This window comes from Thermobia domestica, chromosome 8, assembly GCF_964235325.1.
Source record: "Thermobia domestica chromosome 8, izTheDome1.hap1.1, whole genome shotgun sequence".
NCBI classification, from domain to species: domain Eukaryota; kingdom Metazoa; phylum Arthropoda; class Insecta; order Zygentoma; family Lepismatidae; genus Thermobia; species Thermobia domestica.
In genome coordinates this window covers 193,973,075-193,990,224 of record NC_137461.1, presented here as the reverse complement: position 1 = coordinate 193,990,224, position 17,150 = coordinate 193,973,075, and the positions used below count along the sequence as shown (strand labels likewise).

The window sequence follows — 17,150 nt, the reverse complement described above, 5'->3', positions numbered from 1 at the left end:
TTACCGTTTTCTTTTCGATGTCTGACTTTCATGTACATTTCATTGTGCGTACGTCACGACGTTTTGCAGATTCGTGCAATTTTTATATGTAATTGTTTCATGGTGTATTTTATATCAATTTAATGCTGCATTTCCCATCTTTTCAACAAAAAAAAGTAAACCGATATCTTCATTATGAAGGCCACTACACTCAAAGAAAGTCAGAAAAGGAAGTCTACATATTACGTACGTCACTTTGCTTTCACCCTATTACCATTTTTTACTCTATTTCAAACAACGTTAAAACCGGAAATATTTGATTTCTACTACTTCCGATGGATAAATCACATTCATCAACAAATTTAATAGATAACTTTTAACCTTATACTGGTTGATCCGATAAAAAAAAAAAAAAAAAAACTCCCACATTTTAAAGGCTAATAACCCAAAAAATATTTCAGAAGCTAGTTTATTCAAAAATATAAAATTGCATTCAAATCAGTGAAATTACTTTGTTCTGGTTTCAATTACTGTATTGTGTGTTGAAATGAATCAGCAATTTACAATAGGGGCTACAATTGTTAGGTCTATCAATAATACCAAAATAAAACCTCCCCCTTTTGATCACCTTTAACGCTGTCAGACGAGGGGTGAGAGAACTGGGGATCGTCACTTCCACTCACCACTCTCCTGCTGTTTTCAGTCGTCATTAATGGTTTAGTCAGGAACTCATAGCGCGTACACAATCCAAATCTTCGTCAAGAGCAGCAGTTCTGTGATTTCAATGCGAAGAGCTTTTCGCTTATAGTTTGCTATTCCATGTAATGAAAATGTTCCTGATCGGAAGACTATCTTGCAGCAGGTTGAGAATTTCCAAACAACGTTGTAAAAAAAAAAAAAAAAAAAAAAAAAAAACTCTGGCCGGCATGCTGCAGCTGTTGAGCTTCCTAGGGAGAGTGTAAGAAGAATTTTACAAGAAGACTGCTTACAAACTGTTTTCAATACCTTTTTATGTTTTAGAATAAACAGCATTTTATCATAAACACTTTTTTGTTTTGTTAGCCTATAAGAAGAAGGTTTCATTTTCATTGGGTCTCCCTGTACATCCTGGTCAAAATTGATGGTAATCCACCCAGTAATTTTTGAGATTTTCGTTTCCTGGACTGATGGACACATTTTTCTCCCAAGCAGACCGACACACACACACACACACCAACTGACAGGAACGGATGTTATGGCTCCATATTTACTCAACTTCGGGAAATTCAGTAGATGATGTAGTCATTACTACGGTACTGCTGCGTTTACCTGTAATGTTTCCCCTCGTAACCTTTCCCCACGTAACCAGTTTACACAGGTACCATTGGAACGATGTTAGAATGAAAAAAATTCCACCTCCATCGGAGATTGAACTCGGGCCTTCTGTTTGGTAGATAGACGTCTTATCAACGACACCACTGCGGCTCTACCCGCACATATGTATATTTAAATGTAAATTGATATCACACAGGATCAAGGAAGGACATATTTCAGGATCCAGAGCAGAAGCTCAGCTTTAAAACACTTAGCAAAAGTGAATTCCACAAAATATTTCAAAAGTAGGTAAGAAATTGGGACAAGTGAATTCATAACAGGGAGAGTACTCTAAAGTATCCTAAACTGCCGAAAAGAATAAACCTTTTATACTTGTGTTTCTGGCACACAGTAAAATGCAGAGCCCATTTGGCTAATCGCCACTCTTTCTATGGTGTCACTTTGGATTGAATTAACAATTTGTTTCTTTATAATAGAATTACGGCACCAGTGCCCAATATTAGTTGATGTTCGTTTATTCATCAGTAGCATCGTAGTGTTGTTAACTTCATGTAATTACTATGTCTCCTGTAATGCATGCATGCTCATTATATACGTAGGAAATGAATAATTTCTTGAGTGTAGTTTTCATTTTTCTTTATTTTTCCAAAGATCATTTACAATTTATGAAAGAAGACGTCAAAATTTTAGTTTGTCCTGAGCAGCGAAAACTTAGTTGCAGCTTTGAGCAAGAACACTGTAATACAAGTAGTTTCATTGTTCTTCGATAATTAAAACCAGACTGAAATACATGCCACTTAGATATGAGTTGAAAGATTTCTCCACTCAAAATGACAATAACGTAACATTCAAAATTTACTTACTTTATTTATCTTAGGTAATACAGTTACATTTCTGTATTTATTTCATCAATCTTTTACATATGCATGACTAAAGTAAATATCTAACTGTAAGAATATGTCTAATAGTACTCTAAAATGCAATGCTGTTTGTGTAGTTCAAAACACTTGTACTAATCGCCAAATCAGATCACCTGATTGGCAGGATTCTTCATGGGAAAATTGACAGAAAAATTATTATTATTATTATTATTATTATTATTATTATTATTATTATTATTATTATTATTATTATTATTATTATTATTATTATTAACAGTATTCTACTAAATGTACCAAAATTCAGGCTAAATAACTAGATTACTTTCAATTAGGAAACAGCAAGTTTCTGTCTCTGACCAGCTTCAGTACATAATATTGACATCTTTGTAGACAAATTAAACATATTCAGATGCTTTAGTTTCCTTTGCTAGGAACGCAAAAAGACTGTTTAAGATCTTTCAATATGCATTCTGAAATTAAAACATTCCACCGAATAAAACTGTATGATACATTTTGAAATGTGCTGTTATTAGTGAAATCATACTAATGGAACTTGACTGATACATGCGAACTGTAAGGTAAGATATTACTCAACCATTGATTATGTGTTTGCATAAAGTTTTATTTGATTTCTCCTTTACTCCAGAAATACTTTAAACGTTCTCTCCGCCTCTCTCGAATTGACAGAAATGTGCCATATGTCATTATTCGGTGGGATGCTGTTCTTACTTTTAAAAAATCCAATGAATAAACTTTAACTTCAGATAATTTTAAAACCAAGTTCAGATATTTTTGTTATTTATAAGGTCTTGCCATTTTCTTCTACTTTTATTCGTTGACTGTGCTGTTCATTTGTGATGTTGTTAGATGTCAAAAGCACCATCTAAACATAGAAACACCCTGCTTAGCGGCATTTTGTGTATTTTGAATTCTCCAACTTCATTATTACGCACAGATATTTGATGTTTATACTTAAAACTATTAAATTCCTGCACCATCCTGGTTTCTCAGCCCATTGATTTATATCGGCAAATATTATTTTTCTTTGCAATGAACGGGATTTACATATTAAATTAATATACATCGCGTGAGCGACAAAACACTTGAGATTAGCAGTTAATCAGTTCTCAATTGATTTAGAGTAGCAGTAGCTGATTGACAAAAAATACGTAATGGTGTCGTTCGTGACAATATAAGCAATGGCGTATTTAAGGGGGCTCCTGGGCTTAAGCTCCCCCCATCGAAATTTAGGAAGACATATTACTTCTCAATTTGACAAGTGATCTTCCAACAACGTTAGTATTGTAACAGGGGCAGATCCAGGACGGACTTCTGGGGGCGGGCGGAGGGCGATGGGTTGTAATACTGCTACTTAAAGCTACTTTTAAGAGCTCCAAACTCTGAGATGGGTTTTATTTATATAAAATAAGAAAGTTTCCTCTTCTGAGGAAGGCGATCGCCCCGATCGCTCCCCCCCACTGGATCTGCCTCTGTGTTGTAATATGTTCTTCTATGCTTAAAATATGTAATTTTTCCAATGAAAATAATTGAAGATTTTTTTCAATTCTTGGTTTAGGTAATCTAGCTTCATAACCTAACATAATGTTATGATACAACTTCCAATAATTTCGTAGTTTCATAATTGATAAATAATTCATTTCAAATCAGTTTTTTCAAGTGACTTATGATTCAACATGTATAACAAATTCTTTTTCTGTTAGGGACATTTAAATATATGAAGAAAACAAATAAAATAAACAATTAAAATTCGCGTTCATCTGTATAAATAAAACTTAACATAACGATATTTTCTCACTAACACCTCCTACACCGTGGCACCAATTTTGATGATCTTTTGGTGCATGAGTGCATATTCTAGCATGACTTAGTTTGTTTTTAAGCACAATTCGGCAAGAGCGGAAGAAGTAAAGCAGTGACATGCAAAAATAATCAAAAACAACCTATATTACTGTCCAATCTACAGTTTTCATGGTCACTGAGACGAATACTGACAGTTCTAATATTTCAGTCGAAATTTATCCTTCATCGGCATTGAAGATGAGACGTGGGAGTGAGCAAGTAGAAGACGTGTGGATATAATCGAAAACGACCGATATTAGTGTCCACTCCATAGTTTCCGGGGTTACTGAAATTAATATTGACATTCAACGAAACCCTTTGAGTCCAAATTCAACTTTCATCGGTATTGGGGGTAGGAATGTGTAGACAGTAAAATTAATCAAAACGATCGATAGTAATGTCCAATCAGTAGTTCTCGGAATCGCTGATATGAATAGTGACACTACCGTTGTCGTTTAAGTCCAAATTCATCCTCATGCATACGTTAAGGGGGAAAGAAGTTCAAATACTTTCTATAAACCTATTTCCTTCATGAGAAGGAAGGACATTTCAGCTAGTTTTAAATAAAAAAAAAATACTTCCTCATTTTAATCAATAGACTGAGAAATCAAGATAGCGCAGGTACTTAAGAGCCCATCCTATCTCAGTTTCTGTCGACTTGACACACTACACCAGAGATTGATATGTTGATCATTCTTGGTCACTTGATTTTCCGAGTGTTAATCAGAGGAAGCATCCGAAGAATCTCGTCTCAACACCAAAGCTCTGGAATAGGCCTGTGAATAGACAAGAAAGTACTCTCATATTAATAAAAATGTAATAATTAGCACTTCATACATATATTGTGATAGAAATAGATTAATCAATACGAGTTATTCAAACCTCAAGGGGAAATTTTTTAGGCATATTTATTATGAATATACTTAGAATATTGACACTAAGACCAATTAGCTTTAATATTTGCCACGTTGAACTTCTAACTACAAAGTACCTTGTTTTACTCTTCGAACCTTTCGTCAACATCATTGAACAATAAGAAAACATAAATATTACTCTTTTTATCTTTATATACGAAGTTGGGTCGCGGTGGCTCAGTGGTAGAGCGTTCACTTCTGGTGCTTGGGGTCCCGAGTTCAATCCTAGTCCCCACCAAGTAAACCTTGTGGTGGACAAACACCGTGTGCGTGGGTTTTCTCGCGGTTCTTTCACTTTCTTCATTCCACCATTTTATTCATTTCTCATCATCACCATCTCCTTTAGTCTGGCCGGCATAACCGTGGGACGTAAAACTCGAAGATAGCACAGGTAACTTCATTTCATTTTATTTTATTTTAAATATACGAAATATTTTCAGGAAGTTGTGAAACTAGTTCTGTGACTTGCTAACAGACGAGGACGGACCTAGACTGAACGTGAGTTTCCGTTTAATTGGGCAAGTCTGTCATAGAAATGTTTGACGTGATTCGGCTATCTTACAGTGATATAGCAATGAGACATGCGAGGTGTTTTGAGTGGCATGCACACTTCAAGAGCAGAAAAACTACACTGAAAGACGATAGATCAGCAAGACCTTCATCGAGTTTAAGCCCTACAATTCTACAACTTGCTCATAAGGCTAATCGAAGAACAATCCAGAATAATAATGGAAACATTGGTGTGTCACATGGAACAATACAGGCATCTTCACATGTAATTGAAACATGTGGCATGTTACTGCCAAGTTCTCCCCGGCTGCTGACTTAAGCCTAGATTAGGGATGGCTTTTTTCGAAAAATCTGTTTTTCGATTTTCGGAAATTTCATTTTTCGTTTTTTCGAAATATTTTTCGTTTTTCGTTTTTCCGAAAAATTTTTCGTTTTCGAAAAAATGTGGCCATCCCTAGCCTGGATGCAGCTACGGGTCCGTTCCTTAAAATTGTGAGTTTGGCAACAACGTGCTTGAGGTTATGGGATGGGAAGTCTAAACAAAGGTGAAGGTTTCCCGACACATCATTTAGAAACTTTCAAATACATAAATAGCTTCAAAATAGTCCATAAGGATGTGTGACGTCCGAGTTGTTTGTGTATTTCAAGCCAGTGAAAGTATTGTACATATATATATATATATATATATATATAAATACTTCCCAAAATTATCAGTCAAGAATAAAGAATAAAGGGAAGGACTACTTGCTAAAGTCAGTTTTCAATATCCACGAGAAATGAGAATTCACTCAGCTTTGTATGTAAGTTAACCTTTTTTTAATAATTGAATTTGTCTTACTTCGAGAATGTACTTTTACATATTCTCATGGAAGTATCCTAACAGGCCTACCAATGATCAGGACATTCAGATCTTTGTATTCTCATAAAGTTGTTTTAATAATCAAATTAATATGCTTGTTCAAATATTCAGATTAATGTCTTTTGAGACAGCAGACAAATTAAGTGCACTTACTTAATTAATATTCATGTTGAATATGTCTGACACACTTGTATTGAATTGTTTTGTCAAGTAATAATTTATGATCAAATAAATGTATATTAATTGGAATTTCATTTTTAGACATAAACCTCAATTAGCATTAAATACGTAAGACATAATCACTATACTACCAATCAAGTGTAATTAAATACAACCAATCAGATAGAATCAAAACAGAACTCCTTAAATGTATATATATACTTAATCAATATGTGTATTAAAATATGTGTACGAAACATAACTCTTAATTTATCAAGGGATTGAAACAGTAATATTAGTTGCAGAGCAAAATAGCATCTTGGCCCATGCAGAACATTTGTTTAGTTACAGAAAACACACACACTTTTTAACCCAAAGAAAATCGAAAAAACAAGGAAGATTTTAAGAAGTTTCTTCGCTATCAATACAACTGGAAGGGTTGTTCCACACTTTGTTTTGATAGCGACGGGTTCTTTCTTTCTGCAGGGATTCAAAATTTTCGAGCCTGGTTTGAGTCCCACTGGGTGCTTTTATTTAATTTTATTTTTAAAAAGAATAATTATTTCTGCTGTTCTTACAGTTTCTGATATTATGATTCGTTTCCTTCTTTCTTTCTTCTGGAGAAATAATCATTTAGAAAACTGCTAACTGATTGCCGTTTGATCCGATGATTTCTCATACACCAACAGAATGAATAATCTGAGCATTTTTCCTTTTTCTTTTCTAAGGGTAGTTAGATGCTACTAAATTGTTACTAAAATGATTAAAGCGTTTATTTTTCCCAGTGAGCGTATTGAATGAAGGATGCTACAAATTTCACCCTGATAAAAATGTATGCATTCCTGAAGAAGAAATTTTTCATCCCTAGCATGGTTAACTCCACCCCCTAGAATGATTCCGAATCTTTATGAGGTTAGAAACATGAAAATTTTTTTATTTTTTTAGTAGAAAGTGCTACAATTAGGAACAAATCTTGTTAAGGAGATTGTTTTACAAAAACTCGGTTATATTTTTACCCTATCCGTGTGTCCGTCCGTCCGCAAGACGAAAACGTTTTAAAGATTACTTGATAGAGCACCACCAAATTTGCTGAATATGTAGCGAGTCAAAAGTTAGTAATAGAGTTCGATTACAGAGACAATAATTAAACCAGCAGTAATAAAAATATTCAATTAACGGTTTTTACGTTGATCACTACAGAGCAAAAATTTTAACATATGGATATGGAGAAGCGGTTTTCTGCTATCAATCAAGCATTCCAATAGTACATTTCATCTACATCATTTACTCTGTACTGAAACCGGAAGCAGTAGAAGTCCGCTGCAACTTTCGGTTTCAGTATTGATATTCACAGACCAAAAATCATGAGATAACTAGAAACGTTTTATTTAAGAATCGATTTAACATTCTAAGAATAGGAAAAACCTTTTGTCTTAACTAGGGATGGCCACAAAGTTCCGGTTCCAGGAGAACCGGTTCCGGATCTGGATCCGAAAACCCGGTTCCAGAACCGGATCTTAGGAACCGATTCCAGATCTGGATCTGAAAACCTGGTTCCAGACCTTGATCCCAAAGACCCGTAAAGGAGACACAAAGTTCACCTTCAAAACACTGCAAAGAGGACCATGCGCTTGTGCCCTCCCCGCCCAGACCCGCTTGTGTCTCCAGAAAAAGATTTTGGTCCACCAGTGGGTGTTTAGCCAAATGAGTTGGCCAATTTGCCTGTTCAGCCAATGAGTTTGCCAGTTACCCAGTTTATTTAGCCAAATAAGACAAGCGGCCGCGGCCTGGGCGCCTGCCTGTCGATTCCACCATTTCATCTAGCACACTGTTCACAGCCTGCCAGCAGCTCGGGTTTAGCGTAGGGATGGTCACAAATTTACGGCTTCAGCGGAACGGTTCCGCGAGGAACCGGTTCTTGAAGATCCTGTTTTCAAAACCGGTTCCAGACCTGGCCGGTTCCAGACCTGGATCCGAAAACCCGGTTCCAGAACCGGATCTTGGGAACGGTTCCAGACCTGGATCCGAAGAACCGGTTCCGGAACCGGATCTTCTAGAACCGGATCCGTTCAGACCCGAAAACCGGTTCCACCAGGATAATTGAGTACTTATGTTTCTTGTATTAGAATAGGGAAATTTTGTGCACAACTCATCCAAACACTTCAAAGTTAGCACCGTGATAGAACGGAGATATGGATACAAAAGAAACTAAAATATAATCCTAGTTAGCTTAATTAGTATAGAAGCATTAAAATTATCTCGAGCAATCTTATGAAGTTCCCCCTTGATGACAGGGGAGTGTTAAAATAACAGGGCCAGAATCATTTTAGTTAATACGTTAAATCCAACATGTATTTTATAGAGATGTCTTCCTTGTTGTATGTAAAATTTCCGGAAATTTGGAATCCATTAAAAAAATAATTTGTCTGGAAATATTGGCAGAAACAAAAAAAAATATAATTTAAAAACTATATCCTGGCTTGATGCTAGTCATCTTACTTGCTGTAACATGTCTGCAGCATACAATAGGAAGTCGAAAATCCGAACTAACTGGGACCACAGGTAGTTCGGATTTTCGAAAATGACCAAGAAAATATCATTTAGGCTTACATATTCAGTTATTTAGTACATACAGTAATTACAATACCATACGAAAGGCTACTTATATTTAATGTTTCTGAAGAACTTGCTCGTACACTAAATTGCACTGATCTTGTAAGTCACACTTCAAACTTATAGGCCTAAGAGAAAATAAAAAAATAAAAATATGTATGACAAACAATTACGTATGAATGAACTTTTGTAAAAAAAACTGATTTCACATAACCTCGACGGACACACTGTTGTTTGTTTATCGCTAGCGTTATATTAAGACAAAATGTAAAAAGCATCGAGGGACCGCGTTCGGATTATCGACGTCCTACTGTATATACAATGTATTTCGCTAACGGAAAAATACTTAAAGCAACAAGATTTAATTCTACTTTTTAGTTTTCTGATTTCTGGTAAAATCCCTCTTTATTCTTTGTATATTTTTCGAATAACTCGAAAAGGGATGATCTTATTTACATATACACACATATACCGCACAAGTGAGTAAATTTGAGCAGCGAGAAATACATTAAAGGTTTGAGTATGTGAAACTTCCGTTCGTTATTATTACAGACTAGCAGAATACCCGTTTTTCGCACGGGGAGAATACGTTTCTCTTTGGGCACAAAGGGCACTAACACTGTCACCAATGAACTTATGGAGTCCCAAAACTATGAATTCGACATAAATATCCGTAATTTTCAATTATCTTTACATGTCACTATTCCCCCTTAGAGTACTAATGGAACTGAATTTGGATTTAAATGGCCGGAAGTGTCACTGTTCATCTCAGCGACCCCGAAAACTATCGATTCGACACTAATATCAGTCATTTTCCCCTCTCCCCTTCCATCAAGTTGCACATTCAAAGTGAAATAATAAAAACCATCCCGAACCTCATCTATGTTGAAAATTTTATCGAGATCGGTAAAATTTCCAAAAATTTTGAAACCATGAATAAAAAAAATAATTTGTTCGGAAAATACAATTTAAAAACTATTTCTTCGTCTGATGCTAGTAATCTTACTTGCTGTAACATGTTTGCAGCATTATACAATGTATTTTGCTAACAGGAAAAATACTTAAAGCAACAGGTTTTAATTTTACTTTTTTAGTTTTCGGATTTCTGGTAAAATCCCCCTTCTTTATTATTTGTATGTTTTTCAAATATCTCAAAAAGAGATATGATCTTATTTACACATACACACATATACCGCACAAGTGAGTAAATTTGAGCAGCGAGAAATATAATAAAGGTTTGAATATGTGAAGCTTCCGTTCGTTATTATTACAGAGTAGCCAAATAGCTTGCACGGGGAGAATATGTTTTAGTTTGGACATAAAGGGAACCAAAACTTCACAAATGAACTTATCGAGCCCCAAAACTATTAATTCGACACTAATGTTGGTAATTTTCAATTACCTATACCTGTTCCCGTCCCCTCTTAGGAGTACTAAATGGGACTGAATCTTCTGTTCATCTCAGGGACCCCGAAAAGTATGGATTCGACCGCCATTTTCGATCATATATATATATATATATATCTATTTTCCTTTCTCTCTCTCTCTCTCTCTCTCTCTCTCTCTCTATATATATATATATATATATATATATATATATATATAGTGTTTTTTAATAATAAATGTGTCGGTACGCTGGACCTCACGTTGACAATGGTTAAAAAGTTGGAAGGTTGGTTGCATACCTTTCAGGGTAGTAATAATAATAATAATAATAATAATAATAATAATAATAATAATAATAATAATAATAATGAGCACAATATATAGCACAATTAGCTCCCAATGTTCAGACTTCAAATCCTACACTTTTGAGTAGAACAGCCTTTTCATAAAAGATAATTGAAATATATGCACGTACGTAGCAATTTTTTCGGAAGAAAAATGAAATGAAAGTTTTACGTCCCACGATTAAGCTGGTTAGGTTAAAGGAGACGGTGGTGAGAAATGAATGAAATGGTGGAATGAAGAAAGTGGAAGGAAACGGGAGAATCCCGAGAAAACCCACGAGCGCGGTGTTTGTCCACCACAAAGTCCACACGCCCTAGCTGGGATCGAACCAGGGACCCCAAGCACCGTATATGAACGCTCTGCTACTGAGACACCGCGCCCCTTATTTATTTCGGAAGGGTCAAAGGTATTCGGGGGTTCAAGTTCAATTTGAGGATAAATTATAATAGAATTTGTAAACTTACCCCTAGAATTAGACTAAATTTGCACAAAAATCAGGATTTCGGAGGGGCCGGACCCACAAATTCCACTCCCTGCGTTCATCCCTGTTGAAATATCTACGTTTTATAGCCTATTCCAGACAGCAACGTAAATTACGAAAAGACAGCACAATATTTTAAAACATGGTTCATAGGAAAAGACATGTACTCACATGGTCCTTGGCAATTTTAAAAAAGCGACTATACTTTTTGTCACATCTGGAGACAACTACTCGATGTTCCTCTACACACTATACACTAATACGTACGTTTAAGATTCAATTAAAAGTTTCATAATTCGAAAATATTTACAGCTTTCTTGTCTGCCACACCACGCAACAAATCACACGAGCAACTAAATGAAAGATACTTCATTGCTGAAAATTCATCCCACGACGTTTAGTGTTTCCGAAGCCGAAGCCGCTTGCAAAATGTTCAGATTCACAGGATCTCTTGAGTCGCTGTGATCGGAACTTCAATCTTTTCCAGCTGTAATTGAGCACAAACTCGAGAGCGCGACGAGTTGAAGTTGCTTCTCAATGTGAAAAAAAAGATTTTAGACAGAAACTTGGTTTAGAAAATTGCTTCTCTCAACGTGTCGGCAAGTAACACAAGTGAGGATATCCAAGGAAGTTTCTGCCAAAGCATACAAAGAAACAATAGCACAATAGTTTCGATAACATCTGTGGTGTCCTTCGGTAGGCTACGTATTCCGTAGTTTGGACTGCACCCGTGGCCAAAACAAAAGACTCGTAGTCGGCTTGTATAGATAATGGAATGAACATTTTGTATATTTCTGCGTCTTGAATGCACATTTCCATTTACTGAATACCCATTTGTGAAAGAGAGAGAGAGTCTGACTTTTGCTCAACGTCCACTTTTGCCTTATTGCTTTATTTATCTCAGGAATTCAACCCTCAACTTTCCATCTCTAATGGCCATTGAATTAGCGACAGACAAATTTGTTGTGAGACATCAGTCTTTTCAGAAAAAAAATCTGGTTGGTTCAGCGCCTTTATGGTTTATTTTACTGTGTGAAAAAGGAATGAACAAAGGGAAACACGAGGGAAAGATCCCTGAATATTATTAACTGGCTTCATGAAGGAACAAAGATTCGCAGTTCTTTCTTCTGAAAGAAAAGAGGAAAACGAAAACAAACAAACAAACAAACAAACAACAACAACAAAAACTGATTTTCAATAAACCTATAATTTACTATTTGGTATTTTTTTAAGTTTCTTGTCAACCCATTTTTAAGAAAGAAAAGGAAATATTCCGCTACCATTAAAAGGTGCAAGAAAAATCGACATATATCCGCCAAGTTGCGGAGCTGAATTTTGATTTAAATGGCGTCTGAAGTGTCATTGTTCATTTCAATGTCTCATTGTGAAAGGACTGGAGACAAACATATAAACTTTTCTGTGGGGACATATACGCGTAAATCTAGTATTTTAATAAAGATAATAATTTGAATAGTTTTATTTTCGAGTACTATATTTTAATATTCGCAATATTGAAATTTTTGAACTTATATTTTTCACGCGTTTGAAAAAAAAAAGATATCGTTACTAGTAAAATTAACCAAATACAAACATTTTAAAATTTTTTCAATGTTTCCAATTTTTCCGGAAAGAAATCGAAAAAAAAGGTTTTTTACCAACAGGTTCAAAATTTCCGGAAATTTTACAACACTAATTCAGACACACTTGTACTTGGCCCAGCATTAAACTCTGATGTTAGTTCCGACGCAGTTCGCTGCCTGTTCTGTTTTACCAGTCTGCTCAACCTACAACGTCCGACATTGTGTAATGAGGTGGGGTGGGGGCTCCCAACACCTCGACGTTTGGAGTCGTTTCCCCTTCGTTTCACCACTTAATGAAGACACTCACCACAGCACTCCTCGAACACCTGACAAGTCCTGCAGTTTCCGAAATTCTCGTGCCGAGTGTTTCTGAATGAGTACTTTCTTCAAAATAATATTAAAAATTATAGAAAGATTTTCGAGACATTCGAGTCGAGTCGAGATTTTTACGAGCTGTCTCGACTCGACTCGTGTCTCGACTCGAAAATTCGAGTCGAGAAATACGTTTGTCTCGACTCGTCTCGAATTTTACAGTGTGTCTCGACTCGAGTCGAGTCGAGTCGAGATTCAAGACATGTCTCGACTCGTACGCATCTCTAGACTTCCGGTTTTAACAGTGATCATTAGAGTAAAAGCGGTCATAGATACCAAGAAGTTGTTTCCTGCAATCAATGAAACGACCTAATCTCCCCCCACTACAACAAGAGTGATGAAAATTTACTACTACTTCCGGTTTCAATATTAATTGAGAAAATATCACGCCATACAAAACTCTTCTTTATGTGGTGTAAACATTTCACTATACATAGATCGAAGAAGAAGGTCTATGTTCGCCGGTGAAACTCGGTATAACCATACGTTATATAGTAGTAGTTACACGTGTACGCCACGCAAAGGGATGGTTTGTAATGGCATGTATATAATATGTGTAGGCTGGACATATATGGGCGAATCCTCCCTGGGGAAAATATTCAATTCCCACACTGATTCTCCTTCAGTTTTAAGTACTCGGACGTTATGCCAAACAGTTGAACTTCCAGTAAGTTCTTCATCTTTCTCCATTGTTTATCCCGTCTCAGTCCCACAGTCATTGCAGCTGCCTTGATTCGTGAACTTTGTACCGATATTCCTTGGTGTTTGATAAATTTCAATAGACTCCACGAATTATTTAATTATGCAATTACAAACTTGTAATTAATATTTTTGACACAGAATTGTTAATTATAACTAGTTCCCTTACTTTCAAAATTTAAAATAAACCAACACATACCATACACTAAGTAGACCTATGTTCTGACTATCGCGCAGTGGTACAATCTTAGAGCATATAGCAAGGACGCCTCTTGATACAATGACCAAGGACTCTGCAGAAATATCTAATTATAATCTAAAAATAACATACATGATTTCCAGGTTGCCACCAAACGAAATTGTTTGCTTTCCTTAACGGATCTCTGGTGCCAAATATTGAATTAGTTGTATCTGTGGATTGTAATTTGACTAACCAGAGACGTCCCGTGGTTAGACCAAAGGGAAGAATTTGCCCCCAGACCCCGCGCTATATGGGTCCGACGCCATAGAATGTTTGAGAAAAGTAACAATTTACTTTTACGGATTCATTCTTGGAGATAAAAAAATATTTAGAGATGAACTTTGATTTTCTAAGTAACTTTCACAAATGTTACCATTTTTATCACGGTAGAGTTAACATAGCCTACGCTAAAGGTAACTGTGATACATATCCAATTTAAGCTTTAACACTGCAAAAGTATGTTAGAAAATTCATGTGTACTAGATAAGAATTTGTAGATTATTGAACTCTAAATCTGGTTGTCCTGTATTCACTAAAATAGAACAGTATCTATAGGACGGTTTTCACAAGTGAATTCATTGATAACTTATGTTACGTTAAGACTGAAACGATCAGTCCAATAATTTTTGCACCGAATGCTACAGGGCTGGTTACTAATCTTATAGACTCATCCTAATATCATATATCAGTAGCCTGTCGCATTCCCCTCACCATTTCTATTACAGCTACATCTGGAGAACGCAATTTTCAAAGTTAATAATAATAATAATAATAATAATAATAATAATAATAATAATAATAATAATAATAATAATAATAATAATAATAATAAACAGCTAAGAACATACACAAGCATCAACGCTTGAATGGATTGACTGATTTCTATCCAAAGTGAAATAACAAAGAAATGCACAAATATTAATAGCTGTAGAATTTATTTAACAAGAAGAAGATGACTACCTCGAGAAGTTCCTTTCCTTTAAAGCTAGGCCCTCTTGGATCAAATGAACAATACCGTGTGATTATAAAAGCAGTAGTAATGGTAATGGAAATGATTAATCGATCTTTTTAGAAATCCGTTGTACGTGTACAAGTAAATATTTTCAAGTCTTATTAGTACTATTAACTGGCAACTTCAATTATTGTTCAGTTTTTTGTTGTCTTTTAATAAATAACTGGATTGCGTTACGTGTTGTGAAACAACGGTGGATTTTGAAACTATGGGTTTTAGTATTAAAATTGAAAGTGGTAGATCTATAGCTTCCGGCTGTAATAGAGGGATGAGGTCGAAGATGGAACATGTTCTTCACACGCTGAATTCGTATGAAAGAATTTTCTCGATCTATTACAGTTTTTGATCCAAGAGGATCAAAATTGAAACTGGATGGTATATGTAGATTACTGAAGCTTCCTATTTTTCTATAAAGATAAGGACGGAAATAGAACCTATTCCTACGATACTGAATCCATATATTCATTTTGGTTTAATTTGAATTGATCTCTTTCCATGTATAAGCTAATGAATGTTGTTTATTATATATCAAATATTATATTGCAATGTTATGGAGTGGATATTATTATTATTATTATTATTAATGTCCCTTTGTGTTAAATATTTAGCAAAGTGTCATTGGAATTAATATAGATAGTTCAAGCTAGCACAAAAAATATTCATGACAGATACAGAATTCTCACTTACATCACTATCCCTACAACTTACTTTTGTTCCAAGCATAAGTCAACAGAATACCAAGTATAATCAAGGAACAGCGGGCGAAAAACCAAGTTCTTATTGAGTAACTGTACAAGAAGGATATGACCCTAAAAATTCATCTTGATATTTATCAACCGTTAAGAAACCGTGCAATTTCTAATGCTATTGTAAGAAATTGAGTTGCAGATTCCAAAAGTGTCAGACATTCATTGCTGATGAACTTTGTTCCGGTGCACCACAACAATACTGACTCAGAAAACATTGATGTCATCCATGACATAATATTGCAGATTCGAAGGCTTCTGATGTATTATATAAACTATTGGCATTTCGTAGAAAATATTACAACACTTTCTAATGAAGTGCTGAACACACAAATCTCTCTCAGAGCATGAGGAAAATATTGGCAAGACCGATTCCCAAATCTGTATGCTGAACACAGTCGGTAGCGATTCAGTGTTCTTTCCAGGTATACTTCTTTTCCTCTTCCCTAAGACTTGAAACATCGCCCACGGCCGGAGCTGAGATATATCAACTAGTATCCAAGTGTGACTCTAACTCATTTTGATTTCTTTCCAGACAACCTTTTCTATAAAAAAAAGTAAGTGCTTGCTTGTAAGGACACGGTTTATCTTTATAAAGAGGATGCAAGCAATTTTTACTAAAATTCGTAATTCAGGATATAACTTACATCCACCACTACAAAATAGGTTTGAAAGCACTAGAAAACACACCTCATCTCTACTCCCAGAATAATCAGGTGAGATTATTCGGTAAGGTGATGTCCACTGTTTTATGAAACTCTAAGGGCATTCTTATAATAGATTCTGTAGCAAACGGTGATACGGGACTGCAGTACACTATTGAGAACTATTACGGCGTAAAAAAAAAAAAAGAAAAAAAAATGTGAGATCGCCGCGAAAAGCTATCTCAATCATTCTGATACACCAAGACCACATGAAGTTCATAGATGTAAGTAACAACAAACTAAAAGAAGTAAAATGTATCACCAAATTTAGTATACTCAAACTTTTCTCTGTTTCCTACTTTAACAACAACAACAACAACAACAATAATAATAATAATAATAATAATAATAATAATAATAATAATAATAATAATAATAATAATAATAATAATAATAATAAACTACGTTCTAGTATTAGCATAGGAGTTATTAGGGCCAACAGTGATTTCCTGAACACTAGAATTCCGGATTTATTTTCAAGTTTACGAAAATCTT

At 35.1% G+C, this 17,150-nt stretch overlaps 1 protein-coding gene across 1 annotated transcript in view; it reads right to left on the bottom strand.

Moving 5' to 3' along the window:
* Positions 1-1,951: 1,951 nt before the first annotated feature.
* The window catches only part of LOC145693403 (ATP-binding cassette sub-family C member 4-like), a 242,808-nt gene continuing 227,609 nt past the window's right edge, over positions 1,952-17,150 (bottom strand). The window contains exon 26 of the mRNA XM_081769370.1: positions 1,952-4,810. Coding sequence (XP_081625496.1) covers positions 4,754-4,810 — 57 coding nt within the window. The 3' untranslated portion in view covers positions 1,952-4,753. The remainder of the gene's footprint in view (positions 4,811-17,150) is intronic.